The sequence below is a fragment of the Leucopleurus acutus genome (genome assembly GCF_964270905.1).
Source record: "Leucopleurus acutus genome assembly, chromosome: 3".
NCBI lineage: Eukaryota > Metazoa > Chordata > Mammalia > Artiodactyla > Delphinidae > Leucopleurus > Leucopleurus acutus.
Window position 1 is genome coordinate 144,687,817 of NC_139145.1, and position 20,581 is coordinate 144,708,397.

Genomic DNA, 20,581 nt, shown 5'->3' on the forward strand with positions numbered 1-20,581 from the left:
GGGGTCCTAAGAGATTAGCAATGGTACTTCCAGCCACTAATCCATGTTTCCACAGGTTTGCCTAGTTGTTAGAGAGTGTCAGGAGAGCTGGGAGAAAACTTTTCCCTAGCCCTGAATCTCAGAAGCTGCCGGACAAGAGCCAGAATCTTTCCGCAGTCCCTTCTTCTTGCTGAGAATGCAGGACGTGAACAAGCCACGAATGGCGCGGCCCACTGCAGGGTAAGGCAGAGCCGATGACTGGGTCACTGGGAGGGGAGGAGGGCCCTTCCAGGAAGTAAGGAGGAAAGGCTTGTGTGTGCTGCGTGAAGAAGGGGGCAAAACCTGACACAGTAGGAAGGAAGGTGAAGTCTCTTAGCAACTCAGCCCGCTTCCTAATTTCAAACCCGTGATTACACACATGGCCGATGGGGGCCATGTCCCCGCCCCCATTCCTGGAAGGACAACGGTCCGAACTGAGGTGTCACTGATATCACAGTTCAGCAACAAAGGGAAGCACACCAGAGAGAGGAAATATTAACTGGTCCCCTTTTCTGGGCCCTACACTGGGATACAGAGTACAGAGCCCCAGGGGCCCTTCCCAGAGTCCAGATGTGCAAATCGTGAGAGGACCCTCCTCTCTCACTGTCCCTCCATCATCTTAGCCTCTCCTGGCTTTGCTGCAGGTCTGAAAGGGATCAGTGGCCCCCATTCCTCCAGTGGTTGCTAAAGGGAAACAGGATACTGCTAACATCCAGGAACCGGATGTGCTTTTCTTCAAATTCTTTTCCCCCAGTGTTTGGTGGTCCTGGAAATCTGGGTTGGTGGGTCAACCTGCATATCTGTTGCAGACAGAACATAATCTCATGACTGGAGGGATCATGGACAGCCCCAAGAGAAGGAATAAGAGACAGATATGAATGGGGTCAGCATCCTGTCTCTTTTACTAGCCGAGTGGATTTTTTCCAGACCTTCTATGGAAGGACTCTAATCTGTGCTCAAGAACATGGTTACATGATTGATGAACAACTGTTAAATCATGGTGGTGGGGATGGAAGTGGAGGCGGCAAAAACAAGTGGGTCTTGCCTTGAGCAGAAAGCAAAGTGACCCCAAAGAGAAGCAGGAGTCCCTATGAGACTCCATCCTCTTCCTTCCATTTTGATGAAGTGTCTATAGCGACCTGGTGCCAGGTACCTCCCTCAACAATCCCAGGATATTTTAGTGGATGTGTCGTACAAATTCATCTTCACTGAGTTGCATTCATGGGATGTCTGCTGGATATAGCTAGGAGCAGACGTTATAAGAAAGTGGGGTTGCAAAGGTATGCTCTGAGCACTAAAATATATTGTTTGAAAAACGTTAAAAATTTCTCAAGCTTTCTTTCTTGGGTGCAGCAGGTTGCACAGATCAAAGTTCTCAATTCCACTGTCTGCAGTCAAGGTCACACAATACACATGAGGAAGGGAAGCCTGTACCTTCTGGATGCTCCCACTGAATGGCTTGAGGATGCCCGAGTTCTTCTTCACGTCATCATAATTGGGGACCCCGCCAATGAAAATGTCCGAGTTGCACTTAATCTGGGTGAAGCCTCCCTGCCAACAGGTGAAAAAACAAAACACGGTGCAACTTCAGAAAAAAATGGTTAAGATTACCAAAGGTACCTTTGGTTCCCTGTCAGGGAGCAAATGGCAGAGGCAGTCTCAACACTCATCATGACAATCTGTCTGCACATTGGCTTGACCTTTGGCCTTGTTTTGCATTGCTACTTACCACCTGTTGGAAAATAAATTTCTTGACATTTCTGAGACTCAGTTTCATCACCTATAAAATGCGAGCGAATATGGTAGACTGTTCCATCATCAATACCCCTCTCCCTGTAGGAAGATTACCTCCAACCTGTCAGTCTCAAGTGGGGCTATGTAACTTGCTTTGGTCAACAAAGCATGAGCAGAAGAGAAGTTAATCACTTCTGGGCAGAGGCTTTCGGAGCCAGGAGGGGTTCGCCGTGCCCTCTTCCCCCACGCCCTGTTCCTTCAGCCTGGCTCTCGGATGAAAGCTGCAGCTGACCATTGACGGACATGTAGCGTGAGTGAGAAATAACTCCTTATTATAAGGGGCTGGTATTTGGGGCTTATGTGTGCAGTACAGTTTAGCCTGTCCTGGTGGCTGCGATTCCACTGACTTAGCACTTTGCCTAGAGTTGGATGCATATTCACTAATGGTAAAGATAGAACCTCTTTAGGCCAAGAGAAAGGGAAGGCATGGCAGGTGGGAGGCATTCCTTGTTATCAGATACAAGGGCAGAGAAATTCTTTTCCAGGTTCTCGGAGAATTCCCCATTGTCAATCCCCAAAGGCTTCCCCTGCTTCTGGTCATTTCAACAGCCTAAACCCAATGGCTGGGCTAGATAACAAGCTGTGTGTGAGATGTAATGTCTAAACTCCTTTAAACATGAGTCTTAATTAAGTAAAATGTCCTAAGATAACACACATCTGAGACCACTGGGGGATGAACACACTTTGGGTAACATAAGTTATTGTTTCCTTTATGATCAAAAGAAATACAAACAGTAGCAGCATTTAATAACTTAACAAATATTATTGGGTACCTACTATGTCCCAGGTTCTAAGTGCTGCACAAACAACAGTAAATAAGAAAGCCCAGGTCCCTGCCCTCCAGAGGCTTACGCTGGGGGGAACATAGACAAGTGACCGAGCAGGTAAGATTAACCCTGTGAGGACTGTCCAGGTGACTACGGGTGCACCTTGCGGGGAGGGGGCATCACATACTCTACCGCAGACATAGGGAGTGGGGAGGTGCACTAGGGAGAGTTAGAACTGAGAAAGACACTGGACAAACTCAGGGCTTAGAGGGCATGTAGGTATAGGGCAGAGGCAAGGAGGGACCAGATCATGCATGGATGTGCACTTCAACCCCAAAGCACCCCAAAATGTGCACTTCACCCCAAAAGCAATGAGTTTTCAGCAGGGGAGAGAACAGTCAGACTGTGTTTTAGGAATATAACTGGCCAGAGGGAGGAGAATGGATTTGGGGTCTGGTTGCGATGGAGACAGAGAGGAGGGAGCTCCATCTAGGGGAGCGCTCACGGTGGTGGGGTCCAGCCAGGTAGAAGCAGAGAGGTCTTGGATTAAACAGATTGAACTGCCTTCCGTCAATAACCTTCAGGCAGCTTCGAGGGTTCTTATTTCACTAGCGGGGAGGTGGAGGGGGGTGGTCATCAAAGAAGGGCTTTCGCGAATTCTTGTGGCCCCATGAAACAGACAACCAGACAGGAGCTGTCAGCACACACCCCCATGAACCCATCTCCATCTTGTCTTTAAAATAAAATACTAGGAGGAAAGCAGGAAGCCTGCAGGGTCAAAGGGATTTCAGAGAAGCAGGCTGTTTTGAAAACACTTGCAGTTTCTTGGTTGGGTCCAGCGAACGGGGCGGGGTCTCGTGGGGTGAGAGGCGTCCCCTTTGGCTGCCCATCAAAATCCTCCCCCGCCACCGGCCGGCGGATAAGAGGCGGGGCTGCAGCGGCCACGCCCACGCAGGACCGCGGGAGATAAACAAACAGACCCACCGAGGCGGGCCTGTTCTGCGGTGGGATGCTCTGGGCCTGGATCTGCCGCTTCCGTTCGGCTGGGAGTGGTTGGAAAACCTGAGCAAACGCCCTGGTTGGGTTTTCCTGAACCCTGGGAAGCACTGCCTTTCCTCTAAGTCTGCATAGCTTGCCTCACCCTGCGCTGTTGGTGTTTCTCAGTGCAGCCAGGAATCTGGCCCGGATACTTAGGGGCTGGGTTAGCCCCCAACAGTATCCTCTAATCCCTGACCCCACCCATCTCTAAAACTCCAAGACCTCTGCCCCTCTCAGCCACACCTTTGAACATGGTGTGGACAGGACAGCTGCAGGCACTGAGACCCCTGCGGGGTGATCTGATTAAGGTTTAACTCCTGGAGATCAAGCACTGGGCCTTCCCACTCCTGCCTCAAGGCAGCCTCACAAGAACCACCCTCAAATGCACACACAACAGCCACGCCTTCCCTCCCACGTGTTTATACTGCTTTCCAGGTGGGCAGCCCTCCGGTCAGCTCCATCCGTTCAAATAGCCAATAGGGAGGACACAATTTTACCATATTGTCTAATTCTCATTCCCTGGCGTGGTAGTAACAGAACCCGAGGTGTGGTTTCTACCTTTGTGTTACCTCTTCACTGTAGGATCCCAATGGTAAATACTGCCTCCTGAAGGGCTCCTTATTTAGAATCAAAGGCCTTAAGTACACTATTTACAAACACGCCCATCCTAAGTTTTTGTTACTGTTTTACAGATGTTGGTAACTAGAGCCTAAAGCGATACAATGCTTTTTTGAATTTATATTATTAAGTCAACACACAGTCAGATCTATGCTTGTGAGCTTCTGATCTTGTCTTGGACTAAAGTCAGCTCTTAGAGTTTTCTGGATTGCACAAGAAGTGACTCCCATTCTCCCTTTAAAATCCATTTTCTTTTATTCATCTCCCTTCCTTCTTCCCTGCTTTCCTTTCTTCCTTCCATCTTTCCTCCCTCCCTTCCCCTCTCCCTTCCTTCCTTCCACAAATATATATGGGATGTTTTCTAAGGTACTCGCCTCTTGAAGCAGAGCCCAGTTTCTGATTCTTCTAATTCCCAAGGAGGTCCTTGGTTCTGATAGGACCACCCACCATTGCTGTCCCCAAAGCTGCCTGCTTGACATGTGTGTCCTTCTTCCTTCTCTCCTCCTCAACCAAATACCTCTTACCACCAAGAGTCCTTTTTCCTTCCTTTTCTGTTTTCTGTCAATTCATTTTCTTATCAGAACACCCACATTCATCAATGCCCCCTTTAAATCTGTGATGCACAAAATGAAGACTGTTGTAATGAACAGCCTGGCTAATCTAAAGTCCCCTCTGTTTTAGGGGTCTGTAAATTTTGTACGTGTACAGAATCGCAGTAGGTTATAGTTTAAAGCAAATCTCTCTTATCCCTCCTTAAAAGTGTCATTTTTCCTTTGAACATGACCTTGAAAATAAAATCATGGATGAAAGTTATAAACTTGAGTGGAAATTCTGAGCTCTTGAGGCTATAATGATAGCACACTATTAGCAATAAGTAAAGCTACAAAGTGCTGATCATATGCCAGGTTCTGTGGTGTTCTATAAGTACAGTTATTCTAATTCTCACAACTCTATGAGACATCATTATTGTGTCACCACCACCCCATTTTTTAGATGCAAAAACACCAACTCGGCAGATCGAGTGACTGGTCTGAGTTCACACTACTGGTGAGGAATAGAGCTAGATTTTGAGCCCCGTGAGTCTGGTTTCAGAGTCTGTCAGCTGTGCGACCACCCCATCTCTGGCCCTGCCTTGGAGTTGTGTTCTGAACTTCCTTAGACACGAACATGAACAAAGGCAGAGGTTGGGAGGCATGGAGGTAGCCGGGCAATTTTTCTGAGCGCTACGTTTGCATTAGCTCACTCCATCCTTCCAACCACCCTATGAGGCCCCGCTTATTATCATCCCCATTCACAGCTGAGGAATTGCAAAGTTAAGTAACTTGCCCAGTGGGAAGCTTGGTTGTTAGCCCAGGTAAACTGGCACTGTGTTTAATCATCATGCTGCCACTTTCATCTCCAAGACAGGAAGGAAATAGTAACCCCATTCACATAAGCCGTCAGGAGGTGACGTCCTTCTTACCTCCGCCATTCCCTGCACTACTTTCTGCTTATCCACCTGTAAGATACCATTCTTCGCTGTGCGAGACACGTGCAGCTCGTGCCAGTGACCCAGGGTGAGGGGCTCTTCACTCCTGTTGAAGGAAGGAAACTGAGCATGGGTTAGCACTACTGGTGTTAGAAATAATGTCCACCAATCTGGCTCACATGAAACGTGCCAACCTTAGGCACCTCACTCCCTTCAGCAAAAAGAAAAACCTTCTTCCCTTCTTGGTAAACACAGCAGTGCTAGCTCCATTTACTGGACCCCTTCATGGGAGAAGTAAGTGTCTCACTTATCATTTTACTTATTCCTTACAACAAGTCTGAAATGGGGGTAGGATTAGTCTGGTTTTCAAGATGAGGGGTGACATGAGGCTAAAGTGTGATCAGAGTTGCATACAAGCTTTGGAGAAGAGAAAATTATATAGGCTACGATGTAAAACAGATTCCTTGATGTACTGATATCTGTAGCATCCTCTGAAATGCATAAAAAATAAGATGGGTGGATGGATGGATGGATGGATGGATGGATGGGGAATATAAAGATAAACAGATACATGATAAAGCAAATACAGTAGAATGTTAACTGTAGACTATAGGTGGTGGGTATAAGGATTTTACTGTACAATTCTTTCAACTTTTCTGTATGTTTGAAATGTTTCATAATAAAATACTGGGGGGACAGTTTCCATGTTGTCTGATATTGTGAAAAGGATTAAAAGTACTTTAAAAATTCCATGATTAATTCAAGATGGAAACACTTGAAGTTTAAATGATATTGATAAGAGTTTTACATGTTACATTTTACAGCGAGGTGTGTAAAAGGGTATAAGTATTGCATTTGTGTTTCTGAAGATGTCTCTATAGTTCCTGGCCTTCACTGAACCTCCCAATTATTTTTTGGTCCTGGATCATCTTTAGAAACCCACCAGGAATACCAATGGGCACAATTATTGCAAGGTCTCCACCCTCTCACTTGATTCTTTGCTCTGGCAAATCCTTTTGCCATTTGTCCTTAGCAATTAGAATTTAATCACCTTGGCTCCATCAATATGCAATAAAGATCTTGTTCAGCAGCCCATCTCCATAATAACTAACGGCGCCTGAGCCTGTTCTTGTTGCGTAGAGGTCATTCCCCGTCCACACGCTGCTTCCCTCAGCAGAGTGATACTGACTGTGGCCATTATGAGCTCACTGCAGTTGTCTCGATTTTTGAATCAAGTTCAGACCACCTTATCCTTTTCCTAAAGTTAAAATGATTTGGCCAATTCCGCAGCTTCCTGTAGTTGAGCCTTTCACTGAATTGTCTTAATGAAGCAGGAAGTCTTGGAACTGGTTTTCAGAATAAACATCTTCCAAAGGGCCGTCTGAAACACTAACCGTGATCGGTGTGGTCAGTTACACTGGAGAGGGGATGGCCCAGGGGAGCAGACGGTGGTCTGTTCCTTGGAATCTCTGAGTTCTTGCCTCCTTTTCATCACACCTAACACTAAAGAATTCTTTTTCCAGGAGCCTTTCCTGACAGGCAGGGAAGCAATAACTTATGTGAAAAAAAAAAGAAAAACACCTCTTGTCAAAAATAGAAACAGAAGTATGAACAAGGGAAATGCTGGACTTCTAAGGTTCCATTGTGACCCCATAGCTGGAGCTGCCACTGTCGAGGTGCAGGGGGCAGGGGGCAATCTGTGCAGGAGGAGGGCTGATGAGCCCTGACCCTCCCCAGCCCTTTCTGTTCATTCCTCATCCAGGAAGACGCCATTTGAAAGTACAAGGTGATATTCAAGGTGTCTTCCTTTCTCGACCTGACAAATAATTCTAAGTGAATTGCTTATACTGTTTTGCATAATCATATGTAAATTGAATCAATTAAATACCCACCAAAGTTGTCTTGAGACATAGGATGTTCTTGCATAACCAGAGGTACAAAAGTGTCCATTCCCCAAGGTGGGAGGGCTCACTGATGTGTACGAATTCAGCTCTTGAGGACAAAAATGAACTGTCCTTTTAAAGAATTGTTGAAACCTAATGCAGTAAGCACTTCCGATCAGCCATGAAAAATGATCAGCAATTAAGGACAACGCATGGCTATAAGATCTCAGCGACAAACTCTTTCTAGAAATGACAGTCTAGCAATATGAACTGTGATTCAATACAGCCCACGATTTCCTTTAAAACAACAACAAAGACTAACCGATTTCCTGCTGCAGGGCACTGTTGAACAAAACACCACAGTGGGTTTCAAAAGCGAAGAAATCGCCAAACGAGGCATGTCTGCATTAGATTAGCAGGCCTCCCGCTTGAAGGTAAAAACTACCATGGGAGCAACACAGTGAGAAGAGGGAGACATAAACAAGTAAGAAAAATATCTGCACCTCCCAACTGCAGGCTCTGAGGGATTCGCAAGGACGCTGCCACACTGTATGGGAACAATCGATCTGCTAAGTCAATGAATAGTACAAACTAGATAAGAGAAGGAAAGTTTTGATAACCCAGAACCCAACCTGCAGACACCAGCAAGCGCTTTAGAAGCACTCAGTTACTCCATGCTATTGAAACCAGTCATCACACAGCCTTCACGAGCACAATGGTCAGGGAAGGGTCTTTGCAGTTGCTGGTGATTTGCTATCAGCTTCTCTATATGGAGAACAATAAGAGCCATGCCAAATAACTAGTTGCTACCAAAGAAATAAAGCAAGAGGAAAGTTAAAACTCAAAGTGAGGCCACCCCAATCTATTGATGCATAGCAATGAATGACTACGTGACAATTATGTATTTCTTCACGTATGAGCATGTGTAATGTAATGCCACAGTGTGTTCACTCAATGCTGGTGAGGAAGTCGGTGTCCTTTTGAAATCCTCTTAATCTAATGGAAACAACTTGTTAAGCTTCTATCAATAGGACGTTTGTGGGGAATAGGGCAGATGAATAATAATTTGATGTTTTTGCTTTGTTTTGTTTTGTTTTTTGCGGTACGCGGGCCTCTCACTGTTGTGGCCTCTCCCGCTGCGGAGCACAGGCTCCGGATGCGCAGGCTGAGTGGCCGTGGCTCACGGGCCCAGCCACTCCGTGGCATGTGGGATCTTCCCGGACCGGGGCACGAACCCATGTCCCCTGCATCGGCAAGCGGACTCTCAACCACTGCACCACCAGGGAAGCTTTGTTTTTAAGTGATTGTGGCTCTGATACACACTACTTCCAAAGGACAAAATAAATAAAGTGAGGTCACCAAGGAAATTTCTGTTCATTACATTTCTATTGGTGCTTTTTAAACTAGTTGTCATATATTTGCCCCCTAAGTGATGCTCTGAGCAAGGTACTGATTGACTATTTATCACGTTTCTGCTGATTGCGTTGCATGATCTTAGGTGGAGAGGACTGGGTAGTTATTCAAGAAGAGGAAACCTTGCCAGTAGGAGAGCATCGTCTCTGGGAAGCACGTCATCTGTATGAATCAGGACAGGTTTCAGAAAAGATAACTGTGTAGGGAAGACAGGAAGAGAGCAAGCTGGTAGATGACAAATTTGTCTTTCTGCAAAGTGACTGTTGTCTGGCTTTTGAGGGGAGGGGGACCCTGACGGTCTCAGCCCTTACCTGAGAACACCAGTCCCAGAGCCGCAGTCAAAGCGGAACTCCACGTGGCCCCCTGCCATGTTGATAGACAGGAAGTCTTTGCTGCCCGTGTCATAGCTGTACAGGAGGACGCCGTCATCCGAGTCAGGCCAAAACGTGATCTCAAACGCCATGAAGGAAAGGTAATGCCTGGGCTCCAGTGGCCAGGGTGTTGCAGCGTAGGACCTCAGAGACTCTCTGAACTGAGGAATGGTCAGGGTGAAAGCTGAAAGAACAAGCACGTGGTTAGAAATCCCTCCGTGCCAGAACCAGCATCTTCTTTTCCTCCTGGGTGCAGAACTAAACTCTATTTCTCAGCTGCTCTGAAGATAGGTGGGTGGTGTAGCTGAGGTCTGGCCACTGGAATGTGGGTGGGAGTAGTACAGAATTCCAGGTCTGGCCCCTAAAGCTTCCCTCCATCCTCCACTTGCTCTTTCTTCTTCCCCTGCTGGCTGGATGCAGGAATCAGTGGAGGAGTCTAAGGCCCCAGCAGAGCCACTAGAAGGCAGGCGTCTGCGTGCCCGAATGACTACGTGGGGCAGAGCACACTCCTCCCACTGACCTTCAGTGATGTGAGCAAAGATCAACCGCTAGTGTGTTAGGCTACAGAAATATGAGGATGGTGTGTAATGGCTTTGGCTTACTCTGACTCACAACGCCCTCTTCTAGGTGACGAGAAATTTGAGATTATACAGTGTTAAAAAAAACTTTTCCCCGGGATGGTGTCTTGGGGCCAAATCTGAATCACTGGCAGAAAAGTTAAAACATGTTCAACCCTGCTTGGGTTTTCCAAAATCTTTTAAAGCTTTCAAAATTTCCATTATTATATGTGTGTATTTGTGTGTGCGTGTGTGTTTATATGTATGTATACATATATGTGTACAAATATAATCAATATATACAGTATTGAGAGGTAGAATAATTCGGCAGAACAGTACAAAGAGAAAGAAACATCACATTGTTAATGTCTCTGTGTGTACCTTCCCAACATTTGCTCTGAAACCATCAGCTATTCTAAGGAGCCTGGGCTGTGAATGCTTCAAATTCTGACACAAACTACACAAATAGAGGCTTTTCAAAGCTATTTGAGGGCCAAGATGAGCCCACCACAGCCTGGCCCAGGAACATCTTAAAGAGAACTTGTCTTCGGCTGGTTTGCCACTCTGACACTTGAAGACACTCCAACCTGGTTAAAGAAAAGATTCTCCCGTCCCTCCCAACAAAGCAACATTAATCCCATAAAAATATATGGGACCTTGCTGAAAGTACACTGATGAAAAATTACACCAGCATGAATTAACAAGGCAGACAAATCGTCATCAACTTCCTTCTTTCTCACCATCTTCACAGTGTCGACCTCTAAATCCCAGGGGACAGAGGCAAATGTAGGAGTCAGCTTTGCTTGCTGTGCAGGTGCCACCATTGATGCAGGAGGCTTCATCGCAGATTCCACTGCTGCATTCCCCTAAATACAGAATGGGAATGACAAAGCCAATTCATCACGTGAGCCGGTCCGAGACTGAGCACGCCCACAGCTCGCGATTCTGAACAAATACAGTTCACGCCCCACTCCTGTTGATTTGCTCCTCTGCACAACTGCAAACTAGCTTTCAGGATAAGTGGAACTTCCCTTCCCTTTAATGTGATTTTGGTTTACTCTTTATGAAGGGCCACAGGGATGCTTTAAAACATGGCGGACACAGTAAATCAAATAATAAATAACTGGGCAATTTTATGACCACTGACAGGGATGACAGAGTTGTTTCTGCCTGTAACTCAGCTCGCTGTTGTTCTCACAAGAGTGTGTTACCATCCCTCCAATGTCAGCAGAGTGTTTATGTTAAAAGCGTTCTCATTTGTTTGGCCCCAATTACCTTAAGTGCTGCCCGCCTTCTTGGTTGAACGTTGGGTCAAGCAAGATAAGCACAGAAGGAGGTAAGGAGCCTTGTCGAAGCTTATTAACTGCCCTGGACTGTCTGTCTGGAGCAGGGAGGTGGGGGGGCTCCATAATACCTTAGCAGGGGGTTCCAGAATCTCTACTTCTAAACTCAAGGTTACAGTCTTATGAGGGACAGCAAGGTGACCGGAAGTAAAAATTGCTGAAAGGTTCAACATCAGATGGGTTAGGTCTCTCTACCAAACACACATCGGAGAGACCCGTGAAGGGTACACTTGGTCATTTTCAAGTGTAAGTCACCAGATGAAGTGAAAACAAACTGACTTTTCCCAGGCTGCTTTTCTTCTGCTCCTTTGCTCTTCCTTTTCTCCTTGTGTATAAGAAATAAATTAGGCAGATGGGCCACAACCTGGCCCAGAACTACAAAGGTGAGACCAAAGCCCTTTTTCTTGGGATGGAGGCAAAGGGGTGCATCTCTGGTTGAGCCGCGAGGGGTCCAGCTCTGCGTCGCACAGTCTCCAATGTGACGCCCGTGGGAGCTGGTAGCCGCCCCCCTCCACCGCCCCCCACCGCCCCGTGAGATGAGGAACCCCCGTGGCCTGATTGTGTCATCTCAACAGGGGAGTCTCTCATCCTTTCGTCATCAGTCATCCGTTTTTGTTGAACGGATCCAGTCGTTTCTTTTCCGAAAGCCTCCTCAGGAGGAGGGGGAAGGGCTTGGCATACCGTGTACCCAGGGGAGGAGAGCCACTCCAGGAGCTGATAACAGAATTCGATTACAGCCCTTCCAGATGGCTTGCCCCTCCAGTCAGGTGGGCTGGCCTCTATGAATTCCAGCTGGGGGCCACTGGAAGTTCAGGCAGAAGTGACGGTGGTCTCTTTGTTTTTTTCAGCCACAGCCCTGAGAACATTGCCAGCAGCCACAGCCTCCATAGAGAGGCCAACTTGAATTTAGAGAGCCAACTCTCACAGGTCCCCATGCTCCACCGATTTCTGTGGGCTGGGAGGCTTTCTCAGAGAAGGGCTGGTCCCACAGGAAGACGTGGAGTCCTTGGCGTATCTTAGATACACATGGGGAAAATTATTTTACAAATTTGCTTTGTAACTATTTTTTATAGGTGGGAGTTGACGGGGAGGGGCGTTGAAAGCCAGCCAGAGATGTTTACTGGATGAAAGCAGTGTTTCAGCAAGATTGTGCTGGCAATGGTATGCAAGATAGATTGTGAGCCATGGGGGTGGGAAAGAGGAGAGAAATCCTACGGGGAGGTAAACTGTGGCTGGAGAGGGTGATCGCAGAGGAAATGGAGAGAAAGTGAACAATCAAAGACGTACAGGGCAAGCAGGAGTAGCCAGTTCATTCTAGAAGTTGAAGGTGGAAGGAGATTCCAGCATAACCTCAAGGCTTCTAGCTTGGAAGACCGAAAGGAGAGTGGCAAGAGGAAGGAAAGGAGGGAGGCTGCGAACAGGACCTGGCTGCCAATGAGCAGCGCAGCTGGCTTTCGTTCAACTTAAGCATAAGGTGATGGTGGAAATATCTGCTGCTGAGCCCTTCCTGCACACAGATGAGGGCTGGAGGGGCCGCAGCAAGGTAGGGGCGACCCTGATACCAAGCACATATGTGCTCCTTGAGAGAGGACAGGATGGAAGGGCCCCTGGAAATCCCAGGGTACCAATGGAGGGTGAGGAACTGGCAGAGAAGACAAAGGGGTAACAGATGCAGGACACAGAGGACCCAGACAAGGTGGGTTCCCAGAAGCTCAGGGGAAGCAAAAGCCAAGAGAGGAGTCAAGTGAATACCGCTGAGAGGTCCAGGAGGGGGTTGCAAAGAAAGAACCACTCACAGCTTCAGGGGAGCAGATCTGCTTTGCAGTGGAAGGCAGAACCCCAGCACAGGAAGTTCTGACAGGGGGCCTGGAGGGTTGCTGGACTCAGGTTTTGAAAGAGAGGAGACAAGTCCGCAGGGTTCCCGAATCAGAAGGGTCCAGGCTCACGGAAACATGGCACTGGTTGAAGCTGGAGAGGACCTGAGTGGGTGTGAATAAGCTAGAGCAAGGCATCCATGAACTTTGATGGGGAAAAACCTTTATCTTTATTTTCCATGATCTCTAACTGGACTTGAGTATTTCCCTTACTTATTAAGGGAGGTAACGAATCTCCAGTATTAGCAGTTCTTGTGAATTGTGCCCAATGGACCTGAGAATGGGGCGAATCACTTTCCATTTGCTGTGGGTATCTCAAAACACCATTTATTCTCATCGCTCCTTTGACAGCATGGTCGTTACTGCACCCACCATTGAAGAATCCTGTTCTTTAATGCTTTATAAAGATGCACGTACATTACTATAATAACAGAACTTTACTATATAGCTTTATTTCAATCTAATTTTTTCCTATCATGTATATTTATTATCTGCATTTGAAAACATCCTTTTTTTTTTTTTTTTTTTGCGGGACGTGGGCCTCTCACTGCTGTGGCCTCTCCCGTTGCAGAGCACAGGCTCCGGACGCACAGGCTCAGCGGTCATGGCTCACGGGCCCAGCCGCTCCGCGGCATGTGGGATCTTCCCGGACCGGAGCACGAACCCGTGTCTCCTGCATCGGCAGGCGGACTCTCAACCACTGCGCCACCAGGGAAGCCCTGAAAACATCCTTCCGAGAAGAGGTCCATAGATTTCACCAGACTGCCAAAGGGGTCCATGGCATACGAAAGCTTAAGAGCCTTGGGTTATTGAGAAGTGACAACCTCGGCAGCAAGGTCCCAGGAACATAGGGAAGGATGGGTGCAGAGTGTAGATGAAAAGGTTAGTCTGAGAAAGGAGAACTCTCAACTCTGAGAGTAGGAGGAAGGAGGTGCCAGGTCATGTGTACAGGGAGCTGGCAGGACCGCATCATCAATATATAAAATAACTTTTATTGACACTGATACTTCCTATACACCAGCTGTTATGTAAGTTTACGCAAGAAAATGAAGTGAGGGGCAGGAGAGAGACCAGGCTCCCAAGGAGGGAAGAGAAGGTGGAGTGGAATACACTAAGGAGCCCACGGACAGCGAGGAGCCTCCCCGCCCCTCATCCCCCAATCCAGCGCAACAGTGAGGCTTGTCTATTTCCCATCCTAAGGACCTGTCAAGTGTGTCACCACTACCACCCTGGATCAAACCGCCATCATCTCTGATCTGAACTCCTGCACAGCCTCCCAGCTGGTCTACATGCCCCCCAGGAAGACCCTTTCCAAAAAGCTGTCTATAGTCAGAGGGATCGTTGCCAAACACAGACAAGATCATGAGACTCACCTCCCCTCATACTCCCACTGGGACAGGGCATTTCCTCTGCCTGGAATGCACTTCCCTCTCATCTCTGCTTTTTAACTCCTACTCTTGCTTCAGATATCAGCTTCACATTCCAGCCTCAGAAATGCTTTTCCTGACCCCCAGCCCATAAACCTCCCTATTATACGTTAGTATTGCACTTCCCCTTTGTAACAGTCTAAATTGTAATTTGACATTTATGTCTGTGATGTTTATTTAATTAATTTGGTCTCTCCTAGGGAGAGTTATGACAGGAGGGATGAGCTGAGATCCTGTCTTCTTTATTGCTTTATCTTAAGCACCCAGTGCTGTGACCAGCACAGGAGCTTAAATCAGTATTTACCAAGTGGAAGAAAGAGTAAGAGAGTGATAAGCCATAGCGAGACCCGTGGCCCCTGCAGACCTCATGAGTCTCGAATAACTTGGGAAGTTGCCTCTGTGACACTGCAGGGCGGGGATCCAAGAAGGGATTGGAAAAAATGAGTGGTGGTGGCTTAGGTTGGAGAATTTCAGTGGAAATAATAAAAGAAAAGTCTGGGCCAGAGAATACAAAATTTTGCTGAGATTGCTGACTATTCTAGAATGTGAGTTCACACAGAATCCAATAGCTGGACATAATTTAATGAAGGAGATGAGGTGGGAGGGGTCGAGTAATGAAAGGCCCCTTGGAAACAGGTTTCTTGGGTTTGGGGAGGTGAGACAGAGAAAAAACTGTGGTTGAAGCCGGCAAGGCCAAGTTAGAGATCAGAGGGAAGGAGCCATGACTTGCAACTGTCCTCACCCTCTTCTGGAAGCCTGCATCTCCATGGGAAATTAACCGCTGTTTCCAAGAGCCCAGTCTCCCCCATGGTGAGACTGCATTGAAGTTATAGGAACTTGAACTTCCAGAGGACTTATTCAAAGGAAAGCAAATATGGAGGTGAGGAAGGATAGCCAGCCCTGTTCTTGTACCCCAGGGGGGACAATGGGAAGAAATGGAAAAAAAAAGGCCATGTGACCAACGCCTGCCACTAAGGTTGACAGAGAGCAACGGAATAATCCAATAGCTGCTCCCAGGGATCCCAGAGCCAGCAAGGTGGGCCCTCCAGGTTCATCTGCTCCATGGAGAGGTTAGTATTGTACCGGGTGAGAACTTAAAACGCTGTCAGAAACTGGCCCTTACTCAATTTTGCAACTTCTTAACTACCTGTCAGAGATTACAAGACTGCCAGATCTGTCCTTCAGGGCTGTTTCCCTGTGAGTTCAATGAAGAGAGAAGAAACAACTTATACCCTGTGCATCGGTAGAGTCAGAATATTAATAATAACATCAACAACAGGAAACATTTACAACGTATTTGCTCTGTGCAAGGCTTTATTCTAAGTGCTCTACATGCACCGTGACTCATCCGGACAAAATAATCTTATGAGGCAGGTGCTACTTATAGATGGGGATATTGAGTCTCAAAGAGGTTAACTGACCTGCCAAATCCAAGCAATCTGCCTTCAGAGTCCAGACTCTTCAACAGCACAGGAGACTTCTCGTGGGCTTGCTGGTTCTCACCTTACCACAGCCGGAGCCTTTGTAATAGCTTTAGTCACTACTGTTGTTTGCTTTGACCAAGTGATCAATTGAGGGAAAAAGTAACATAGGGAGTAACAGGTGGAGAGTAATCTTTTCCTTTCAAGTAAACTCCATCTTTTGTAGTTTTAACAATGGTGTCACCTTTAGGAGTGAGAAAAGTAGAAGGAAGCAATCTGAAACCAATTCGGGAGCCTCTGATGTGGCAGATGTGGTTAAGAGGGCAGGCACTGGTGCCAGAACTGCTGAGGTCACCATTTACTAGCTTTACCACCTACTAGCTGTGTGACCTTAGGCAAGTTACTTAACTGTTCTGAACCACCAGCTCTCATCTGTAAACACTAAGACTAATCATAGCACCTACTTTGTAGGAATCTCGAGAAGATTAAAGTAGTTCTGGATGGTGGCTACATGTAGTAGGTGCTCAACTAATATTAGCTACAAAACAAGCAAACTGTACTTGGAGTCATGAAGATCGAATCCTAGCTCTGACTCAGAAATGGAGAGAGGGCGGAATAGGATCATATGTGGTAGAGCAAACGCAGGCAAATGTGAATGGTAGAGCTAGATTGTGCGCACGTGGTATTCAGCATGCGTTCTTTCAAAATGACATCTTGAAGATGGAGAACAAAGAGACCCAACAAAGGAACTTGCCATTTCTTGCAATAACAATGTCATACGAGGATGTGATGCTCAGAGTTGTGGCACCATCTTGGGATTATGAGTGAAAAACAAGAGAACCACTGAGATACCAACCCAGAGTTCTAACGTCATTGAGTCACTGTTAGGGACTGAACTGTGTCCTCCCAAAATTCATAGGTTGAAGCCCTAACTCCCAATGTGACTGTATTTGGAGACAGGGCATTTAAAGAGGGAATGAAAGTTAAATGAGGTCATGTGAGTGGTCCTAATCCAATTTGACTGGTGTCTTTATAAGAAAAGGGAGAGACACAGGATTCAAGCACAGACAAAAGGCCATGTGAGGGCACCGTGAGAAGGTGGCCATTTGCAAGCCAAGGAGAGAGGCTTCAGGAGAAACCAAACATGACAACACCTTAATCTTGGGTTTCCAGCCTCCAGAACTGTGAGAAAATAAATATCTGTTGTTTAAACCACCCAGTCTGTGGTATTTTGTTATGGTGGCCCTAGCTGACTAAAACAGTCATTGAATTAACCAACCTTAGAATTATCTATCTGCTGCCTTCAGTGATGGAATAAACGTCCTTATTTCTTTAAAAAACAATCCTAGTCTTTTCAGCAAATGGTGCTGGAACAACTGGGCTTACACATACAAAAAAAAAAAAAAAAAGAATCTAGACACAGACCTTACAACCTTCACAAAAATTAACTCAAAATGGATCACAGACCTAAATGTAAACGTGAAACTATAAAACTCATAGAAAATAACATAGGTGAAAACCTAGATGACCTTGGGTAAGGCAATGACTTTTTAGATATAACACCAAAGACAGGATCCATGAAAGAAATAATTGATAAGCTGAACTTCATTAAAATTAAAAACTTCTGCTCTGTGAAACACAATGTCTAGAGGATGAGAAAACAAGCCACAGATAAGAAAACATTTTCAAAAGACACATCTGACAAAGGATTGTTATCCAAAATAAGTAAAGAACTCTTAAAACTCAATAATAAGAAAACAAACGACTCAATTGAAAATGAGCCAAAGATCTTAACAGATACCTCACCAAAGAAGATATACAGATGGCAAATAAACATGTGAGAAGATGTTCCATATCATATGTCATCAGGGAAATGCAAATTACAACAACAAGATACCACTATGCACCTATCAGAATGGCCAAAATATGGAACACTGACAACATCAAATGCTAACAAGAATGTGGAGCAAAAGGAACTCTCATACATTCATGGCGGGAATGCAAAACGATACAGTCCACAGTTCGGTGGTTTCTTACAAAACTAAACATACTCTTACCACATGATCAAGCGATCACACGCTTGGGTGTTTACCCAAAAGAGCTGAAAACTTATGTCCACCCAAAAACCTGGATGTTTATAGCAGCTTTATTGATAATTACCAAGGCTTGGAAGCACTCAAGATGTCCTTCAGTAGGTGAACAGATAAATTGTGGTCCATCCAGACAATGGAATATTATTCAGTGCTAAAAACAAATGAGCTATCAAGCCGTGAAAAGACATGGAGGGAACTTAGATTCATATTACTAACTGAAAGAAGCCAATCTATTAAGGCTACATAATGTATGATTCCAACTATATGACATTCTGGAAAAGGCAAAACTATAAAGAATATAAAAAGATCAGTGGTTGCCAGGGGTTGGAGATGGGGGGAGGAGATGAATAAGCAGGGCACACAGGAATTTTAAGGCAGTGAAAATACTCTGTATGACACCATAATGATGGATATATGTTAGTATACATTTGTCCAAACCCATAGAACATAAAGCACTAGAAGTGAACCATAATGTAAACTATGGATTTGGGGCAATTATGATGTGTCAACAGGGTCATCAATTGTAACAAATATACCACTCCAGTGGGGGATGTTGATAATTGGGGGGTGGGGGGCTACGTGTGTGTGGGACCAGAGGGCATATGGGAAATCTCTGTGCCTTCCCCCCAATTTTGCTGTGAACCTTAAACTACTCAAAAAATAATCTTAATTTAAAAAAAGGAAAATAGAAAAAAAGAAAAAAACCACAATCTAGTTCTGCCCTACTTTAGATAAGTTCTTTAACTTTTACAAGTCCCAGTGTCTTCATGTGTAAAATAAGTATAATAATCATCTCTACCTCCTCGAGTCAGTATGAGGAATAAATGAGAGGGCGTCAAGAACGTGTTCGGCATGGTGGTCAAGAATTGGAATGTGGCCATTTCTTTTAGAAGCAAAGAGTATACGAAAGATCTTCCTACATTATTGTGTTGGTTCTTCCACTGGACTGGGTGAAGAAGGGTGAAAGGGCTGAATTGCTGTTGCCTTGTCAGATGAGACCAGGCTACGTTTCATGAAGAGAGCCAAGATGACAGGAGGACACAACCAAGGGTTTGGTCCACCCTTGGTCTTATTTACCACGTCTGAGTGTTCAGATTCAAGGTCATCATGTCTTCAGAGCACCAACCTCACCCCTCAGGCCCACCTCCCTCCTAAAGCTCTGCATTAACCACCTGCCTAGGGTTGTAGCCCATGAAGCTTCTCCCCACCCTGGCCCAAAGCAGAAAGGCAGTCCCACGAGAGCATCCCACCCACTGGGCAACCACTTACCCACATCAGCCCCGCTGAGTGCCTTCCCCAGCGGCCAGGGCCTCAGGTCCATTCTCTTCCCATTAACAGTGAGCGACTGTACACAGCCTTGAAAGCCTCGGTTTGTCCCTGTTGCTCTCACCAACCAGTAAGCACGGGGAGCCCCACCAAGATAGAGAGGCGTCTGGAAGGTAATTTTACTGTACTGGCCCTTTAAGAAAGATGGAAACAGTAACTCACTACACAAAGTCAAGAGCTGAAACACAACAGGATTTCATGAGGGACATGGTTAAGATGCAGTTTATAGCACCGGTGTTTTCTTCCATCTGTATTTAAGTCACTGTCCTACTGGAAAATTAAACCCACGGTTACCATAGAAAACTCAAGAGAGCTTCTCAGAGGGCTGTCTTTCGAGAAGGGATGATTTTGGAACCTAGAAGGGAAGGGAAGGTGGGTTAGAGCCAGGAGCAACCCAACAGGCAGTGTACCATGACGGGCATCCCCCAAAAAAACCTTTCTCTTTCCAGTCCTGACACCAATTTACTGTGTATCTTGGATGGGTCATAGGGCTATTCTGTGTCTCAAAAGGTGATAATACTAATTTTGTGTATACGTGGGCTAACGTTTACCCTTTTACTGTCCTAGTCACCTTTATACTATATCCTGCAAGAGGCATTTGTGAGGGAGAGGGAAATTGCCAAGACTGAGTTGCAAAATATTTTGAAATTTGCTCATGGATACAATTTTTTTAAAGTGTTATTACAGCTAAGTAGGGACATTTCCAATCTTAGACTAAACCACAATCTGGATTGTAGATTTTGAGGTTACAAAATACAGAGCTGAACATTAGGTGGGACAGAATTAAGGTGCTCTTGGTTGTTATTTTTATTTCAGAAATATCTCATTTGCTTGGATTAAAGGGTAGAGAAGGAGGTTGGCAGAAGGTATGCTGCGAGAAGTTATAAAATGTCTAGAATGTAAGCCACTGAAATGTAATCTTTACCCTTTATACTTTTGTTATCAATAAGTAAAACATCTAATCGTTGCTTTTCTAATGAATAGATTAAGAATCTTTGGTAAATAGTATATTAAATATGAGCTAGGCAGCTTTAAAGTATTTACAGTGGATTTTAAGGATTAATTCTTTGCCAGCCACTGGCATATAGCTTTCGTGAGATGAACTGAGTGCCCTGTTGGCTTATTTCACCAAGATCCTCAGGATTTACTTCTTCTGGATCCCTTCCTCAC

General features: G+C 45.8%; 1 protein-coding gene across 5 annotated transcripts in view; it reads right to left on the minus strand.

Moving 5' to 3' along the window:
• The window catches only part of EGFLAM (EGF like, fibronectin type III and laminin G domains), a gene marked incomplete at its 5' end in the record, with an annotated part of 169,969 nt that overhangs the window by 21,143 nt on the left and 128,245 nt on the right, over window positions 1-20,581 (minus strand). For 4 of the 5 annotated variants that reach the window (XM_082837404.1, XM_082837406.1, XM_082837403.1 and 1 more), the window contains 5 exons: window positions 1,453-1,569; window positions 5,698-5,809; window positions 9,311-9,554; window positions 10,668-10,793; window positions 19,355-19,544. In XM_082837404.1, the coding sequence (XP_082693530.1) occupies window positions 1,453-1,569; window positions 5,698-5,809; window positions 9,311-9,554; window positions 10,668-10,793; window positions 19,355-19,544 (789 nt within the window). The remainder of the gene's footprint in view (window positions 1-1,452; window positions 1,570-5,697; window positions 5,810-9,310; window positions 9,555-10,667; window positions 10,794-19,354; window positions 19,545-20,581) is intronic. The other variant, XM_082837407.1, reaches the window with a different exon arrangement.